The sequence below is a fragment of the Sinocyclocheilus anshuiensis genome, unplaced genomic scaffold (assembly GCF_001515605.1).
Source record: "Sinocyclocheilus anshuiensis isolate Anshui unplaced genomic scaffold, SAMN03320099.WGS_v1.1 scaffold178, whole genome shotgun sequence".
Lineage (NCBI taxonomy): Eukaryota > Metazoa > Chordata > Actinopteri > Cypriniformes > Cyprinidae > Sinocyclocheilus > Sinocyclocheilus anshuiensis.
The window spans coordinates 321,367-341,413 of NW_015546031.1; the positions used below are offsets into that span (position 1 = coordinate 321,367).

Consider the following 20,047-nt stretch of genomic DNA (forward strand, 5'->3'; position numbering starts at 1 on the left):
GTCTTCTCAACCCCCCCAGACAAGACATGGTAAGAAGAACAGGAGAATCAAGGGTTTGGAGGAAATGGAGACCAAATGTTTAATGCAACATCAAGCCTCAATAACAATATGCTTACACATGAGAATGCTTTAAAATTTGGACATTTCTAGAAAGGATCCGTGAAACAATTTCACAAACCAGTCATGGTGGTGTTTAAACAGTTCAAATTAAGGCACATAAAGAGTAGAAATAGGCCTACCTAGGTTTTTTTTTTTTTTTAGATTTCCTTTAAAACAATGTGAGTGGTGTTGATGCTAAGGTGATTGTGGTTGCTTGGGTTGTTGGTAAAGTTAAAAAGCAACTTTAACTGATTTAAACTTGCTATGGTGTGTACTTATTGGCTCAAGTCAAAACAGTTCACACTCTTAAAAATTGGCATTGAAGGTTCAATGAAGAACCTTTAACATCCATGGAATGGTTCCATTGCACATAAAGGTTCTTTATAGTGGAATAAGATGAATGTTTTTCACACTAAGAACAGTTCTTTTAAAAACTGTTCACTGAAAGTTGTTTGGGGAACCAACCCAAAATGGTTCTTCTATATGTTATTCTGGTTTCTAGATATGGCCTTTTTTCTTTAATGAAGGTCTATGACAGTCCAAATCTCAATGCTAATCAGGAACACATCAGTTCCAAATGAACGGGATTCTAAAGAAAAAAACCATGACAAAGTCACATTTTCAACGCTCAATTGAGATTAATTTGATATCTTCTCCTGTAACAGGTAAGGTGCTATGCCACAAAACATTTCCCAGAGATTAGCACACAATGGCAACTTCAATCCCAGCATAAGCATCAAACCAAAAGGAACAACCGAAATAACCGAGAGAGGAGAAGTGAAATTGAGAGCTTTCTCCGAAATGAGCCCACATTTCATAAGTCTTTCAGGAACATCGCCGTTTCAAAGCCAAGAGAGCGTTGCGACAGCAGCCTCTGTCTCTACAAGCCTCCGAGTCCAATAGCAGCTGAATAATAAAGCCACTGAGAGACACCACAGAAGGTCTTTCACTGAGCCTGGATCCCAACCTGCATCTGAATGCATTTGTACATCAATTCCCTGAAATATTCATGTTCTTTGTAAAGAATTCATGTGAGGCCGTGAGGGAGGCAGTCCCTCGAGGGATAGAGCAAATCCACTAACGCAGCTACACCCCCTTTACGCCTGTGGGACGCTATTGACTGGTCTGTTCACTTAATGAGAGAAAAACTGGTTTGGTGACCATCCAGCTTGGTTTGGACGGTTTTAGCTTAGCCTTCATTAAATAAACAGTGGTATTTGTTAAGTTACATATACATTAGTGGTAGACTAATTTGGGATTTTTTTTAAATGTGATGTTTATTTTATTTATTTTTTGATGTAGGTATTTAATATTTTGTTAATAAATATTGTATTGCTGAATAATAGTTTGATTGACAGACACTGTGGTGCTTTCAAAGCATTACATTGTTTGAGCGTCCTAATCAGCTCAACTGGTAATGTAAAAACCTGTGCTTTTCATCAACCTTAGACAATACAAAATTGCCCTTCGTCATCCTGGTCTAGAATGAAGGTGTAGCGGTGGTGATGTGGTAATAACACACAGGTTGAATGTCACCACATGAATCAAGCATGAGACATGGTTGAGACGGTAATATTCCAGACAAAGCTATAAAACTCTGAGCTCTGCGAATTCTATCTCTAGGTACAATACCTCACCTGTCTCAATCATTGAACAGTGATGACAGTTAAGGGCACGGCTGCATGGTGGCGCAAGCTGTGAGTGTACGACCAAAAGACATTGTCATATCCGGTTAACAGCACACCTGCGCCCTTTAGCTAACATTAGCCTAAATACTCATTGCCCAAGACCAAATGTACACATCTACCACTATAAATATAAGTGTACATGAGTGTATGGAAACTGCTGGAACAATGCCTTATTGTAGATATTTTTCATATATTTGATTCAGAAATAACAAGACAGGTTTCTTTTTAATACATTTTAGCAGTCTAAATTGGGTTATAATAATCTATAAGCCCAATGGTTATTCTACATAACTCTAAAATCATAATCTTTGAAAGGTTTTATAAATCTGTTTGTTCCCAAAAACCATCTAAATGCAAGACACTGAAAGGCAATATTTATGCGACTTGGAACATTAAGGCCTTAGTAGTGCAAAACAAGCATAGTCTTCATTTAATTGATTTAGATTTATTATTGTCTATATGGATGCTGAATTGCCTAAGTATCGCCTTGATGATGAGCAATGCAAAATGGACCATGTGGATCTTTGTGCAAAATATTAAGGAAATTGCATCTGACTGAACCTAATTACTCATTCAGTAACACTGCAATACTATATTTTGTTCAAATCAACGGAAAGCTCGAATTTAGGTTATTAACTTTAAACTTTAAAATATTTCATCGGCAATACTCAAATAATAAATCACTACAAATGCAAAATAATAATAATGACCAAAATAAAAACTAATAAATAATAGCCTACATAAATAAAATATTTAAAAGATATCACGTAGCCTATAACGTTCGTTGTTTTAATCTGTTCTTAAATCGTAATTTGAGGGGCAATTTATACACTACCTTACAGAAAACATTAGCTGTTATATACCGAATATCCTCATAATTGTTGCCTGTCACGATTCATATTAAACTGAGATGCGCTCATCTCATATTTATCAAAATCACATTTACACCTCCACAATTCAGTTCATGTAGACACAAGGATTTAAAGTCTTAAGTCTGGACTTAATCAGCAAGAATATGAGTATAACAAACAAAAAATGTAATATAGGCTTGTCTATCTATCTACGTTGGTTCTTTGTAGCGCCTAAAATAAGCAAAATAATAATACAAAATAAATAAACCTTCTCTAACCAGATTTTAGAGTAGGCTATATGGTTCTTGAATTGCTATGTTGATTCAAATGTCTTTGATGTTAGGCTACATTGTAGGTTTTTTCAGAGCTGTGTAGGCTATATCATAAGAAATCCTAAACAGCCTAAATAAGCAATAATCAAATACAGGCCTAATCTAAACATGGACATTCGCTATTCTTTGAAATAGTGTGTCAAATCTTTATTGAGCTTGCACAGAAATGCCAGCGAATAAAAGAAAACGCAACAAACCTGAATGCGCCGCCATCGGTAAGTGAGATGGATAATATTTCCCGGCTGGAAAATGAGGCGCATGTTGCACAGAGCCGTGGCCGGAGGAGGAGATGCGAGAGGCGGCGCGATGCACTAGAGTGGCCCGCTCTGAAAGGAGATGTGCTGGAGCGGAGAAATCACGACCCTCCATTCCAAAGAAAACATCCGATATAATCCAAAATCAAGCGGAAATCAGATTAAACCTATGTACTGTAATCCGTCTGCGTTTGCTTTAGTGGAAAGCTCGCCTCTCCTGCTCAGGTTGAAGTCCTCAATCATCTTTTCTACAAAGAAAGAAAGAAAGAAAGAAGAGACGTTATAATCTCAGTGTGGCACACCACCACAGCTGACATGCATCTGCTTCATGCTCTCAGTATTCGACAAACTGCGATAGAAATTGAGACCTAATTTTGATGCGCATTCATTTAGAGAAGAACTGCATTCGTTTGTTTAAGCGTCCATTGAAATGTGAAAGCGATGTGAAAAGGCCATAGATGGCAGTGATTGAATAGGCCTAATAGAGACCGATCCTTTGTGTACGGATACGTGATAAAGATGCACACCTTTTCTAGGAAGGAGAAAAAATATGTTTTAAATTGAAATAGTGTCTTCATGTTTTCTAAGTGCAAGCATGCACACATATGATGGCAAACAAACGATATGAAACCAATGAGCTTGACAACAAGTGACAGTTTTTTGTTTTGTTTTCCAGAATAATGGATGTCTTGACTTCAGCCCTGTCTGTTTTTGTTGTTAGACGACTTAAATAAACCATTTACGCATTAATGAAATCTGATCAAATTAATTATATAGTGTTTTTAGACATGTGCATGATGTGAATGAAAAATAAAACATTGATTAGACGCATATAAATGAAATAATATAAAAAAATGTATTGTGGTATTTTATATACAATATTTTATATCATAATGTCAATATTTTGTTTTACATATAGTAGGACACTGGGACCATACATGCACTTTGAATAAACATGGCATCAATTTACTTTTAATAAATAGTATACACACCAACCCATTATGATTAGGCTAAATCAAACAGGCAACAACATATAACCAGTAAATAACATTTGCTAACAGAAACCAATTTTGTACGAGTCCTTTTTGGTTTTTATCAGAATACACTGAAAGATAAGTCTGTGTGTGTGTGTCTGTGAGTGTGTGTGTGTGTGTGCGTGCGCATGTAAACAACTGCAATTCCCTTTCATCTGGTTGAACTGTTTTATGTGGAGCAATTAAATCTAACAGAACCTTGCACACAATATATCTTGTGTCGAGTTCCAGCTAATATTGTAGTAGCCTAATATTCATTTGTTTTATCTGTTCCCTTCAACAAGCCTTTTGTGCTCTCTCTTTCTGGTAGACTAGATTGGAAGAAAACGCAGAATGTCACACAATAAATGAATTATTTCAGTGGGTTCCTTAACTGATATACGCGGACTACTATCAATTAATGCATTTTCAGAAAATATACAACTGCAATAAATGCAGTGTTTTCCGCTGTAGCAGGCCATGCACACAAACCAAAGGTGGCCTTACAGCAAGCAGCTTTCGTCTCCGTTTGAGGACTGCTGCTCTCCGTCAGCCATTACCGTGCAGCTCCAACACTCCACAGCAGCCGTCCATTTCGAGCACACAACATTCAATCACACACTGCATGCTTTGTTTTAATCTCAGTTTTTGCATGCAACTGAATACTTAAATGCATTGTATCGGCATCCGAATCGTGAATGTTGTTAAATATTTGCATAATTCCGATGCAAATAGCAGTTGCTTTTGTCTCGTGCATGACAATGCACATAGTGAAATGCTAGACAATGCGTCTTTATATATCAACGTGAGCAAAAAGCACGAGTCAGCTGGCGATCTTTTTTGTTCATAGAAGACAGAAACTCACAAAGACAATAACATTATTTTTATAGCTTGTCTGTCGGTAATGTTATTCCTCTGGGAGACGAATCTCATGCCGATCCGAAATAAATCAGAATTGATCATTACAAATAAGTATTGCTCAGCGAAGAAAAAACACCGATCTGAATATAATAATAAAGGACAACTGGAAATTTGGATGGTGCACGTTTCACTTTTATTTTTTCCTTGTCATGTTTCAAATCTTTAGAGAAAATATTTTAAATTTAACAATAAAAAATAATTCATAGATATAATAAACAGTGAGCAGAAAAGCGCAAATATGCTACTACAATATAAAATAACAGATGGAATTTTAAACATGTACAGTATATTCATGAAAATATCACTGGTAATTGAGCAGTAAACTGAACAAGGCCGTACAAGCTTTAACTGAGAAAGAATAATTTCACAAAATGACTTATTACACAAATGCCTTAGAAATATAAATAAGAATCTTTAAATGAAGCGAATAAATGCGGGCTGTAGCTACAATTATGTGCATATATTTATTAATAATTTTATATTTATAGGCTTTCCATTTCCCCTTTGGATGTTGCACCATAATTGTTTGTGCTGTTTAGTTAACATTATTTTCTTTGAAGGTCTTTTTGTTTTTATTCGAGGTTAGGCGACACAACCATGACATTAAAAAAATAAATTAATTACTTACTGGTATGTATATATCCTTGCATAACAATAAATAATTTTAATTAGAAATCAAGAAACGTATTCAGAGCAATGATGTCGCTAATTCTAAAAAGCATATTTCAGTGGCTCAGTCCTAATTCCCCTCATACGATTGCAGCAATGGTCGTTCGCCGGTCTCGGGCTTCTCTAGGCCACTGAAGTCGCGAATCGAGTCTCGGAGCGGCGATCCTCTTGTCCGGCGCCGATCTTGCCTCTCAACTCCGCGAGAGTAAACACGTGCGCTGATTGGCCAGATTCACGAATGATAATGAGCTAGGGTCGCTCGCCTGGGGACACTCCGCGCTCTGATTGGTCGAAATCTGTGACCAATAGGAATTCGCCGTGGAGAGCGAGAGCAATGAGGCGAGCGGCAAATTCAAGCGAAATACTAAAGACAGGTTACAATGTGTTAAAACCTTAAATAGTCCTTTGCAAACGAGCACAGGGTTCCGACCTGGAGAAGATTACCAGCCGCTGTCTTTAATAACATCCAGCAGGTATGTATAATGTATTTTCATTAAAAAAAAAAAACATCAATCAATACTTGTGACAAATTAAAACAAACACTATTTAGCATAAGCCTTCTTTAAGTGCGACCCATATATACCTTAAGTATATAAATGACTGCAACTGCACTATGTTATTTTGCATTCGTTTATTTAACGCTAATAGCCCGTGTGTGGGTTTATGAGCATGCTTTAAAAAAAGGCTGGATTTGGAGGAGGATTTGATTGGTTGGCACGTTGCCACCGTATTGTCACTCACGGAGTGTAAACAAGACTCTGATTGGCTGCTCGCCAGTCCGCATTGGAAAAAAAATAACTGGATCTGCGGTCTCAAGGCGTCCCAGGTTAGATGATGAAAACAGATAAGAAGGAACCGTTTCAAGGCGCTCCAAAAGGCGGACCCTCTATGGCCCTGGAGCTATACGCGGAGAACACAAGAAGAAGTGCAGAAAGAAATGTTCGATATGTTCGAATATCGAATTCGTTGTGCGATACTTTCAGACCTGGAACGGAGAAACATGATACCGGTTTCTGGACACATCGGTAAGAATGAAGAAAAACGGTAAAAAAAAAAAAAAGAAGTGTTTGGATCAGCATTACTCGAACTCATTTATTCTGAGCGACAGATAAATCAAGAATAATGCCCGATAGAATTGAAACAAGGATGCATGAAAACGCTATGCTAGATATTTTATGACAATATATAAAATATTTACAAAAAGAAAAAGAAAAAATGTATCAGACTGTTTTCTTCAATCTGTTTAGCTGAAATGTGCTTTTATATATAGCCTAGTATATAACCTATATTTAAATAATATACTGAAATCACATATTCTAATTTACATTTTCATTTTGCCTTAGTAATGTTTGAGATTTCCAGGTCTTATGCACAGCTCTTTGGGCAAAATTCTAAAAAAAAAATATATATATATATATATTATTTTTCTCTCAAATCTGATCCTGTAGAGTGGTGTAGTGACGTTTATATTCTGGAATGTGTATTGAGAAACATTTAATGCATTGTATTTTTTTCTTCGCATCGTTGTGACCATGTGTCAGCATGAATTATATGTGCAGATTTGCATAGGCTATATGTAGATATGGAATGAGTGATTTCCCTATAGAAAGAAGAGCAAATCAAGAGGACTGAATGACTGGTCTCTGACTGACAGTCCAGCTTTAGCTCTCCAGCTCAAAGGAAGCAAGAACTTGGTTTCTCTGAGGAGATGGAAAAGGGTTTAAAAGGACTTTCATATTTCTGTTTTTGTGTAAATATGCCAAACGCCTTTTAAAAATCACTCAAATAAGGTATTTTTCCAAAAAATAATGCTACATCATGCAGTAGGTCCACCTTACAAATGGAGCCTGGACATTGTTTGTCATGCAAAACAAATGCAATTATTTTTAATAAATAAAAAAAACTGCTTTGTTCAGATTTTTGTGTGTGTTTTACTGTAATTAATTTGTACTTTTTATACAGCCATCTGTATAATGTTTGAACAATGTTTGCGTGTGTGTGTGTGTGTGTGTGTGTGTGTGTGTGTGTGTGTGTGTGCATCACATTCAGTCCAGTTGTCTTAAAATATAGATGGATTAAATAAACCAATGGACAAGACTGCATAGGCCCAAACACCTAACTACAGTGTTTGCATCTGATAAAGTCTGCTCTGAAGCGCTTAGAAAAAAAACTGAATTTGCTGATGATGCCACTTCAAAGCAATTTTTACACCCAAATGAGAATTTGTCTGTGTTAGGTCTGAATTTAAATGTATTTAGTCCACATTGGTTACTGATAAAAAAAAAAATAATAATAATAAAATAAAATAAACATTTGTTCTCTATACTCTTCAGTGATGAAGAAAATATGGTTGATGATACATGGAATATTAAAACATATTATTTATTTGGTAGACTATACTACAGAGGTGGGAAATCTATGTGCAGTTATTATAAACAGTACATGTAACCACCATTACATTACATTTGATTATTTTTGTACTTATTGATTCTTGTCTTAATGTGAATATTAGATGTTCTTTGTATAACCTGACACTTAGATGCTAAACACGAATATAAACATCGACAGACCAGCCAGCAAGTAATATCTGGGAAAGCCTTTATACAGACCAGTGTTCTGCTTGCTTTAATAAACAATTGTAGCCTAAGTGATATAAAATTGATCTGTCATATATGATCATGTGATTGCATATGACAGATCTTTATTTAATATTTTATTAATAAATCCTAGATGGATGGTACTAATAATCTCCCTGTAACTTTAAATTTACCAACCCCCAAATACTGATGTCAGCTGTCTCAGTTAACCCCTTTCCTGCCATTTGAGTATCTCTATGTTCTGTATATTAATTGTTTTATGTATTCCACACTAATGTGCTTGCTTTTTGTTTGGAAATAAATAAATGTCAAACTGTACTTTTATTTAAAAAAAAAAAAGTTAGATTTTAAGTGTTTCCAGGATTTGGACAAAACCTGGAAACTTTGGAATTTGGAATTTGGTGACACAAAATCCTGAAGCATAATCCATCTGAAATTGTATACAACAATAAAAAGCAATAGATTTCAGCAGGATTTTAAAATACATTCTCATATGTATAATACATATCCAAGATTATAATAAACCAAAGTCATGAGTTTCTGCTTTCCACTCAAAATATGCTGTCTGTGTGGAAATTTGTTTATGAATTAATTAATGTTGCACACTTTATAATTTCACTTTAGCACTTTCAAGCATCATTCAGTTAAGCATTTGTAATCATAAAGGGATAGTTTACCCAAAAATTACACCGTAATGTATGACTACCAAACATGCATGACTTTTTCTGTGGGAAAAAAAAGGAGAAAATTTGAATTCATACAGGTTTGGAACAACATGAGTATATGTGAGTGCTTATACTCACACCTAAAGGTGTGGATGAAACATCATGCACAAGCAAAAGTGTAAAACAATTAGAGTTACTGACATAAAGTGAGCATTATTTGACCAGCATATATCTGCCCCTATGAGGCAAACCTCTTCACGTGCAATAATATATGTAGCCTTCGATCCCTACGAAGCAGTGTTCCCAACCCTGTTCCTGGAGGCACACTACCAGTACAAATTTTCTAAAACTCGTCCTAATCAAACACACCAGATTCAACTCATTACCTCATTAGTAGAGACCTCAATACCTAAAAATGGTGGGTCAGATAAGTAAGACATCCAAAATGTTTATTGTTCATTTGCCTCTAAGGCTGCATTCCACTTTTTTTTCTTTTATAACCTTCCCTCACTTTACTTTCATGTTATTGATTACGTTGCACGAGGGCCCACTTCTGGTGAAACTCTTGCAATGGCTGAATTGGAACGTCCTACACCCTTGATAACTTGCAAATCCGCTATGGGGTATATAAAAAAATAATTCATATATCATAGAGTTGTTTGGGGTGGGATAAATTAAACACAATCTGTCCTGATGTCACAACTGTGTTGCATTGTGGTATATGGAGCTGCCTGATGTGTACATATGAAGTACATTCGCTCCCTTGGTCAAAATCAAAAGGTTGAGGGCCTGTCCATATAAACTTCCCTTAACCACTTCACGAAGTGGAACACACTTCAAAATGGCAGCAGGGATTTCCCCAAGGGGAAGTGCTTAGGGAAGTTCATGAGAGTGAGTCTAAAAGCGAAGTGGAACACGACCTAGGAATAGGGCTGGGAAACACTGCCCTAAAGGATCATGGTAGCCAACCCTGCTTCTGGAGGCATACCTTTCTGCAGACTTCAGTTCTAGCCCTGCTCCAACACACCTGCCTGTTATTTTAACTTAATCCTGGACACTGGGATTAGCTTGTTTAGATGTTTTTGATTAGAGCTGGGGTTAAACTCTGCTGATTGGAAGCCTTATTTCTGTATTCTGTGACCAGTGTTTCTCAGCTCCAGGCTCTGGCACCAACCTCCCAGAATGTTTTATTTGTCTTTCTATTTAACACAATAACAAGCTGATGAGTTAAATCAAGTTCGAATCAAGCTGATGTGCTGAACCAACTTTAGATATCAGTTATTTAAAACATTCTGGGAGGTGGGTCCTGAGAAATGGAGTTGAGAAACACCGGTTTAAACCAGTGTTTCCCAGCACTTTTCCTGGAGGCACCACAAGACTACACATTTCCAAACTCTTCCTAATCAAACACACCTGAATCAGCTCATTACTAGAGGCTCCAAAGCCTAAAATGGATAGGTCAGATAGGATTTCCAAAACGCATACAGTTGTGGTGCCTTTAGGAAAAGAGTTGTGAATCACTGGTTCGGTCATGTCCAGTCCTAATCTTTTAGGGCCAGCATAGTTTTGCTCCAACCACAATTGAACACACCTGAAGAAGCTTATTAAGGTCTTCAGGCTCACTAAAAACTGCCAAACAGGTGTGTTGGTGCTAAACTCAGCAGGGAAGTGGCCCTTCGGGAGCAGCAATGGGCAATCTTGGGCTGCGTTCCACTCCACTTTTAGACACACGCTCGCGAACTTCCCTAAGCACTTCCCCTTGGGGGAATCCCCGATGCCATTTTGAAGTATGTTCCACTTCGTAAAGTGTACAAGGGAAGTTTATATGGACAGACACTCGACCCCTTGATATTGACCAAGGGAGCAAGTCTGCTTCATATGCACACTTCAGGCCGCTCCACAGACCCCAATGCAACACGATTGGGACGTCATCGCAGATCGCGTTTAATTTATCCCCACCCCAAACAACTCTATAATATATAAATGTTTGTTTTTAACATTTATAACAGCCCAAGCATACCTATATACATATAGAATGCTGCACCAAACTAATTCGTAAGGGGAAAAATGGAAACAATAAACCAACTCCATAGCGGATTCTAAATGATCAAGGGCTTAGGACATTCCAGTTCAGCCCATTCCAAGGGTTCCGCCAGAAGTGGGCAGTCATGCAACGTAATCAATGACGTACATCCGGGTAAACGAGACAGAGTGAAGTTTGCGAGTGAAGGGCATAAAAAAAATGAACTGGAACGCAGCCATGGTTTCGACTACAAGACTTGAATTGGGTCTGTCCAATAAGGGAGAAAATGTGCAGTACTGGGGGTCTTGAGAACAGGTTTGAGAACCACTGCTGCAATCGTGGTCGGTCCCATTGTGCATAACATTTGTTCTTGCTGTGGTGGTTACAAACCTCAGTGCTAACCGAGTTAGATTAACATGACTGTGCCACCGAACTAAACGTGTTATTCAGGTAGTTAGCTATGCTGCTACACTGTCAGGCTACGTTTACACGACAATGATGTAGTCAAAAACGGAAAGGTTTTTCCCTTGCGTTTTTAAAAAGTTTCACGTATACAGGATGTTTTCAAAACGATTCGCATTTACACATATCCACGAAAATGGCCAAAAACGCTGTATTACGTATGCCAGGCCAGTAGTTGGCGCTGTCACCTTGTTAGTAAACAGTACCTGTAGGGAAGTGAAGATTATATGATGTATATGATGCGTCTCCGCTGTTGGTTGTAATATTGGTGAAGTAAATCCACACTTTGCTGAAGAAGCGTTAGCAAACTCTTGAGTAGCAACAACAGTACCATGTACTCCGCCATTGTTGTGTATGTTTGTTTGTGCTTGCCTTTAAAATCGACACGTACTGCGCATGTCTACATACCTAACACGTACTACGCACGTGCATGACGTCAGGTAAACAGTACCTGTAGGGAAGTGAAGATTATATGATGTATATGATGCGTCTCCGCTGTTGGTTGTAATATTGGTGAAGTAAATCCACACTTTGCTGAAGAAGCGTTAGCAAACTCTTGAGTAGCAACAACAGTACCATGTACTCCGCCATTGTTGTGTATGTTTGTTTGTGCTTGCCTTTAAAATCGACACGTACTGCGCATGTCTACATACCTAACACGTACTACTCACACGCATGACGTCACTGTTTTCAAAGATTCCCGTTTTGGGTGTTTACACGGAAACGATAACGTTGGCGTTTTCAAAAACTTGCACTTTGAAACCAGTTTTCAAAAATATTCGTTTTCAGTCCCCAAAACGCCGTTGTCGTGTAAACGAACAGGCAAAATGCATAAAAAGTTTCCCATTTTTGGTTGAAAACGTTGTCGTGTAAACGGACCCTCAGAAAAAAAAGTGCAAAAAATGTACCTTTATGGGCACAACAGCTAGTCACTGGGGCAGTACCCTCAAAGGGACACTTTTGTACCTTATCAACCCCTAAAAGGTGCATGTTAGCAACCCTTTTTTGAACATTGAGAATGTATTTGCTGTTGCATTATGAAATTGTGTTTTGACATTTCATTGGTATTCCATTGACCATGAACTTGTATGGACGCATTTGACACGTGCACGCAAAGGCCATGTTTAGACCTGGCATTATTATTATTATATATATATATTTTTTTTTTTTATCTGATCACAAGTGGACCGAGTTAAATACAAGTGTAAATGGGGTCTTTTGGCCGCTTTGAAAACTCATTCACCTGCTTGCCGTCTACTGACCTAACAATATGTGAATGTGAGTGTTTGAGAAAATGTTTTGAGAAAGCTCACCAAACAATTGATTCCAACTTCGCTCAGAAAAAAAGGTACAAAAGCTGTCACTGGGGTGGCGCCTTCTCAAAAGGTAAACCTCTGTACCTTATTTATCCCTACACTCTTAAAAATAAAGGTGCTTCAAAAGGTTCTTCAAGCGATGCCATAGAAGAACCATTTTTGGTTCCACAAAGAACCATTCAGTCATAGGTTCTTTAAAGAACCATCTCTTTCTTACCTTTTTATAATCTGAAGAACCTTCTTTCGCCACAAAGAACCTTTTGTGAAACAGAAAGGTTCTTCAGATGTTAATGGTTCTTTATGGAACCATTTAGACAAAAAGGTTCTTCTATGGCATCGTGAAGCACCTTTATTTTTAAGAGTGTAAAGGGTGTATTTTATCATGTTAAATGTACAAGTAATACCTAAATGGTACGTAAATGGTGCAATTTAGTAACTTCACACCAGTGGCAGTTTTGGTATCTTTTTTTCCAATCAAAATCACAGTTATTATTCGTATCTTTGCCACTCACTTCCTTTCCTGCTCACTTGTAAGCAGCATAATGGCTTCATTCATTCAATCATATTCGTATGCCACAGCTCAGTGCTCCTGCAAAAGTGATTTAGAGTTTGACGAAATAAGAGGGGATGAAATCTGAACGCAAATCATCACAGGAGACACATTTAAAGAAATGCGTGTTAAGACCAGGTGTAAATGGTAATGCGTCTTGGCTGAGCACTTGTGATCGGATCACTGAAAACTCATCTTAATACCAGGCGTAAACAGGGCTGCTTTGTGTTACTTCACTTGAATTGTAGAGGACCAGTTAGGACATCTAATTAACACAACCTGTACAAACCCAAATCATTTACCTCTATTGTTTTATTGGTGTTCCTCATAATCTTCATCTAGTTTTTAGAAACAACAGACTTTTGTGAATATGAGCTTTAACACCAACTGAACTTGCACAGTCATGCAGTCAATTCCAGGCACATATATACGCTATAAATTTTGGGCTGCATGGACCTTGCTTGTAACTAAATTTACATCACACATATCTCTGGCTCATATCCTCATTGGCCGTCAAATGCTATGGTGGTGGTTTAGCTAGTGGACTATAGCCATGCTGTAGTGATGAGGCTTAGTGCCTGTACTTTGAAGCAAGTAAAACAAACTCAAGGTTTCAAGATGGTTTTAAGTTGACAAGACCAACTGAATACAAACTGGTTTAAGCAGTACATTCAATATAACCATTCTCTGTCAGCTCAGAATTTGAGTTATGAGATAATCAAACAATGAACAGTGATAAAATCATTATGAATGTAAAGAATGAAAACACAAAGATCAACTATAGAACATTAGAGCAATAAATCATCATAAAATTATGAAGCATTTAAAAACATGACACCAGCACACCACAAACTTACACATGCTGGGAATCAGCCACCAAAAAACAATATGCTGGTGAGCAGCCACTCTGTTATTTTGAGCAGGGAGCAGCAGCAGTATAGCAGGTCTGAGCTTCAGTAACTTTCTAATCTAAGACGTAAGTCCACATCTGCTGTCTGCTGCTCTAACCACACAATCATCGCTCTTAAAACATCACAGCGTGCCCATTTCCCCCTATATCACCACTGACTAAATCTGAACAAAAGAGACAAATGGTAAGAAAGCCACATATGTGATTCTGAGGTTGCTCCGTGCCTCTCTGACTGCCTGTGGAAGGCTCAAAGTGCTCCGCTGGGAAAACTGTGGCTAGTGAGCTGTGACACATATTCACTTACACCTCCATTTGAACCTGTTGTGCACATTGACCCATAGTCTTATCTTTCCATTTGAAGCCAGTTTTGAGACCAAGCCTGAAATCTTTTTGTATGATGCTTGCTTTTTGTGAAATTATATAGCACAGCTGCTTTCCTTACCAGAATAATGTATTGTTTCTAAACTAAAAAAAAAAAAGTGAAGGAAAAGTTTTTTCACCTGTTATAGAGGGTGATCCTAACGCCACAAATGGACATGATTCATAATATAAAGAAAGATTATTATTATCAATGTTTGGGGAAAGTTGATATTAAAAGTACTGTATGGAGTCACAATATTATGTTATGTTATGGATGCAATTACTAATGGAATTACAATTTACTATTAAACACATTTCTTACCTATGAAACTTATTAAAACTTCATATGGAATGCATGATGAAAATGTGTGTAAAATATCACAAATAAAACAAAACAACTTGAATTATTCTGTGTATATGTTAACTCAAACTCTAGCTTTACAATGAATCACAAGGACTTGTCACTCAGGGTCACATGACCATAAATGATAAAATTACTTAATTGAAGTGACCATTAAATGTATCTTTTGCTAACATACTTGTTGAAGGGCCTTCGTGAAAGGATTCAGGTGTTCACAGTTGTTTGGAACGCCCTAAATGGCGTCCTTAAAGGGGGCAAAAACACCATTTGGAAATTGCTTGATGTTAACTCCTACAGTAACTTCCTAAATCATTAACAATTCCAAGTTTTACTTCTACAGTGTGTTTGCACTCATGTGTAAGTGTGTTGTATGTGATAATGTAGTAGAAAATGACACTTAAGTCACACATGAAACTGTCTGAATGCCACTGCATTAGATTAAAAAAATTGATTTGGCATGTTGAAAGTTTTAGCATCTCTAAACTTTCTCTACATTTACAAGTAGGCCTAGTGTGACAGCTTTTCCACTAATGAGCTACTTTTTTCTGTAGTGGTAGCAGTGTAGCGTGACAAAATGCTAAATTGTTGTTTTTAATGTCACATCATAATGCACATGCAGCCGAGGTGAAACGTGTTGACCTAAACTATCTCATGCAATTTTTAAGGCTGGTTCATTCAAGCTTATCAGATTATGGTTCATGCAAATTTTCAGATTCAAGTTAATGATTCAGTAAGCATGTATTTTAGTTATAATTTTATTGCTGTAATTATAAATGAAATTAATTCGGTGTGGGGGGGACTTTTTTGTTAGTGCCGTCAAACGATTAATCGCGATTAATCGCATCCAAAATTCCAAAGTTTTTGTTTACATAATATATGAGTCTGGTTTACATAATATAAAAATGTCTGGTCACACTTTATTTTAAAGGCCAATTCTCGCTATTAACAAACCATCAATTACCTCAATTTGCCTCAATAAACTCCTAATTTGCTGCTTATTAATAGTTAATAAGGTAGTTGTTAAATTTAGGTATTGGGTAGGATTCAATGTTGTTACCAAATGTCTAAATGTACTATCCTTTTTGGGCTAATTGTTGATTGCAATATTGTTTTATTGCCAAATAATCCAGCTTTTGTTCTAGGTTACAGCTATAGGTGATCCAGCCTTTCTCGACAATAGTTACTGCAGTAATTGTGTTCAATAGTAATGTTTTAAAGGTTACAGCAATACTAGAAAATAATGACATTAATGAAAATAATGAATAACTTGACCTTCAGCTTCCATGTCCTAGACAAAGGAATGTGCCGATGAAGTTAGTTAGTTACATACATTTTCCATTTCTGTTGTATTGTCTTTTGCTTTACCATACAGTATAAACAAAGACTTTAGCATAACAACCTAAAAACAGCAAAATACATTTAACAGTATAAAATAACTTTTAACATTATTCTAATGGCATTTCACACAAAGAGAAGTCCTTCACACATGAAAACTCGCATACAGACTCCATTCTGGTGTGTAATGCCCATTACTGTTCATGGAAAATAAAGTCCAGTTCTACAGTTTAGTCCTAATACTGTTGCACATTGAAGTACACCACACTACAGAATTAAAATGAATGTTTCAGTAATGTTGATTTCGAGAACAATCTTTTATCCAGAATTTATGTTGAATTATGAGTCACAAAAAATGTCTGACTACAGTCTGAATTATATAACACTAAACATACCATTCTATTCATCTCAGGTAGCTTAGTATAATGAGGAATATGACTTAAACTTTGTCCCGTTTAGATCAACAACCAACAAACCACAAATATCCAAAAAATCAGCCATCAATGGACTTCATTGTGTTCGAGCAGAAGACCTAGCATGGCTGGATGCAACAATGACTGCTTCATAGTCTCCTGAGAAAAATGGGTTACTGTATAGTCCCATGATGAAATATGAGCATGCGTGAACACAGGAAGAATCCAAATCTTGCCCCTAATTGTATAATACATAATACAACATTATATGTCATTCTGCTTTAAGCACATCAAATTAATGAAGCCATTAGGTCATTCAATTAAATTGGAAGCAGTTTCTGCATGTTTAGCTTTGTCTCTTTCTTAAGCGTTTTTTTTTCTTATTTTTAAAAGATTATTGACTGGTCACTAGTCTAGATCAGTGTTTCCCAACCTTTTTTAGTCGTGGCACCCTTTGGAAATTTGAACAAACTTGTGGCACCCTACAAAATTAATTTTGTCACAATATTTGAATTTCTAACTTCGATATGATAATTTGAAAAGTATAGATATTCTGTACAACAGGGAAGAACTGCAGAATATAATGTCATACAGATATTTTTAATATTATTAAAAAAATTTGTCCATCAGTGGTGGCAATCAGTCCCAACCGGGGTGCCCCGGCACCCCGGTTGGGAAACACTGGTCTAGATAACCTTTATTTATATAGCGCTTCATACCATAGAGAATGTTTCAAAGCAGCTTCACACACTGTAAAAAATGACTGTGAATTTAACGGTAAAAGACTGTAAACCTGTTAAATGGTTAACGGTAAATTCCCCTACTATTTACGGTGAAAAACTGTATTGGACATTAATTTTACGGTAGTATACCGTAAATTTTACGGATTTTTTTTTACAGTGAGCAATAAGTTCAGTTCAGTTCAGGTTAATTCATAGCGCTTTTCACAATATGTGCTTTTCATATAATTTCAAAGCAGTTTTACAGGGGATGCATGTTTCTCTGCCATTATAGTAAATGACATGTATTCAAACAGAAACAATGACAAAATTAAGACACTGATTACATGTTGTGATCACGATTATTATAATGTAAGGAAAATTTGTCTATTTGTATATTTATTCAAAGTTGGTGTTATCTGAGGTCCTCGCAGGGATAGACGTCTCTTCTCATCTCTTCTCAGGTGGTGGGTCATCTGAAGTCTTCATAAGAGGCTGGAGGCACAATCCCTAGTTACCTCAGGTTGGGCATCCCGATGTAGAAACAATAAAACAAACAGAGAATAATTAGCGAAGCTGCACTCTAAAAAATGCTGGGTTAAATACAACCCAGCGTTGGGTAGCTAAAATATGGACAAACCCAGCGATTGGGTTGTTTTGACCCAGCGGTTGGGTTAAATGTTTAACCCAACTTTCTGGGTAGTAACCCAAATGCTGGGTTAAAGCAACCCAATCGCTGGGATTGTCCATATTTTACCCAACGCTGGGTTGTATTTAACCCAGCATTTTTTAGAGTATGCTGTTCATGACTTTTCATGTGCATTTGATCAGGTGTAACTGGAGTACAAGGTCATGAGATGGATTATGTGAATGCTTGGCTAAAAAGATGTGTCTTACGTGTATATTAAAACAAAGAGAGTGTGTTTGAGCCCCGAACATTTTCAGGGAGGATAAGGAGTTTAAGAGCCAAATAGTGGATTTTGCTATCCTAGGTACTACCAGAAGTCCAGTCTTTTGGAACCTTAAAGAATGCAATGGATTGTAGCGTGAGAGGACACTGGATAGAAGTAAACATGAGCTAAACAATTTTGGCCCTTATAAGTGGCAATATTTTGCAGTGGATATGTAACTTAATGGGAGCCAGTGTAGATATTGTAAAATTGGGGTGATGTGATCATGTATTTTCTTGTGCTGGTAAGAACTCTAGCAGCTCTATTTTGGACTAGCTTGTTTATAGACGATAAACAGGAAAATAACTGGATCAATGATGCAAACTTTGAAATTCTGCTGTAAAGCAGCTCTAAAAAACAATTGTGTCATTATTTAGCTCAGTTGAGTTCAGGCTTGGTTCAGTTCGATTTAGTAACTGTGAAAAGTTTGTCAATTATGAAACAAGTTCAATTCAGCTAGAAGCTGCTCTGTAGTATCTAATAGTGTCCTTATTCAACTCAAGTCTAGTTAAGTATTTTTAATGAAGCCTAAACGTTAAATCTCTATGGCTCTATGACCTTTTTTGGATCTTCTGAGGCTACGTTTATACGACAACGATGTAGTCAAAAAACGGAAAAGTTTTTAAAGTTAAAAACCTTGCGTTTTTAAAAAGTTTCATGTATACACGACATTTTCAAAACGATTTGCATTTACACATATCCGCGAAAATGGCCAAAAACGCTATATTACGTATGCCAGGCCAGTAGTTGGCGCTGTCACCTTGTTAGTAAACAGTACCTGTAGGGAAGTGACGATTATATGTTGTATATGATGTGTCTCCGCTGTTGGTTGTAATATTGGTGAAGTAAATCCACACTTTGCTGAAGAAGCGTTAGCAAACTCTTGAGTAGCAACAACAGTACCATGTACTCCGCCATTGTTGTGTATGTTTGTTTGTGCTTGCCTTTAAAATCGACACGTACTGCGCATGTCTACATACCTAACACGTACTACTCACACGCATGACGTCGCTGTTTTCAAAGATTCCCGTTTTGGGTGTTTACACAGAAATGATAATGGTGCCGTTTTCAAAAACTTGCACTTTGAAACCCGTTTTCAAAAATATGCGTTTTCAGTCCCCAAAACACCGTTGTCGAGTAAACGAACAGTCAAAACGCATAAAAAGTTTCCCGTTTTTGGCTTAAACGTTGTCGTGTAAACGGCCCCTGAGTGTTGGTTGCATGGACTTCCAGTGGAGGAACAGAAACCTCTCAGGTTTCATTAAAAAAATCTTAATTTGTGTTTCAGAACCAAAGTCTTATGGGTTTGGAACGACATGAGGGATGATGACAGAATTTTCATTTTTGGGTGAACTTTATCCCTTTAAAGGTATAAAAGCTCTGCTTTCATTCTGCAGGAGTAGTTGGACTCTCTTTAGATGTGAATGTCCTCCAGACAGTGGAGGAGTTTGGTTGACCGTTCCACCCAAATCGATGTACAGTTTAAATACAGACAGAAGAAATGAGAGGATGGCCGGTTTTGGAGTTTTCTCACTATTATTTGTGTTGACCAACATTGA

General features: G+C 37.0%; 1 protein-coding gene across 2 annotated transcripts in view; it reads right to left on the minus strand.

The window, feature by feature from the left end:
- The window catches only part of LOC107698777 (BAH and coiled-coil domain-containing protein 1-like), an 87,621-nt gene extending 81,624 nt beyond the window's left edge, over positions 1-5,997 (minus strand). For both annotated transcript variants that reach the window (XM_016499882.1, XM_016499881.1), the window contains exons 1-2: positions 5,787-5,997; positions 3,168-3,472 (exon numbers count right to left, since the gene is read on the minus strand). In XM_016499882.1, the coding sequence (XP_016355368.1) occupies positions 3,168-3,339 (172 nt within the window). In that variant the 5' untranslated portion in view covers positions 3,340-3,472; positions 5,787-5,997. The remainder of the gene's footprint in view (positions 1-3,167; positions 3,473-5,786) is intronic.
- Positions 5,998-20,047: the final 14,050 nt, after the last annotated feature.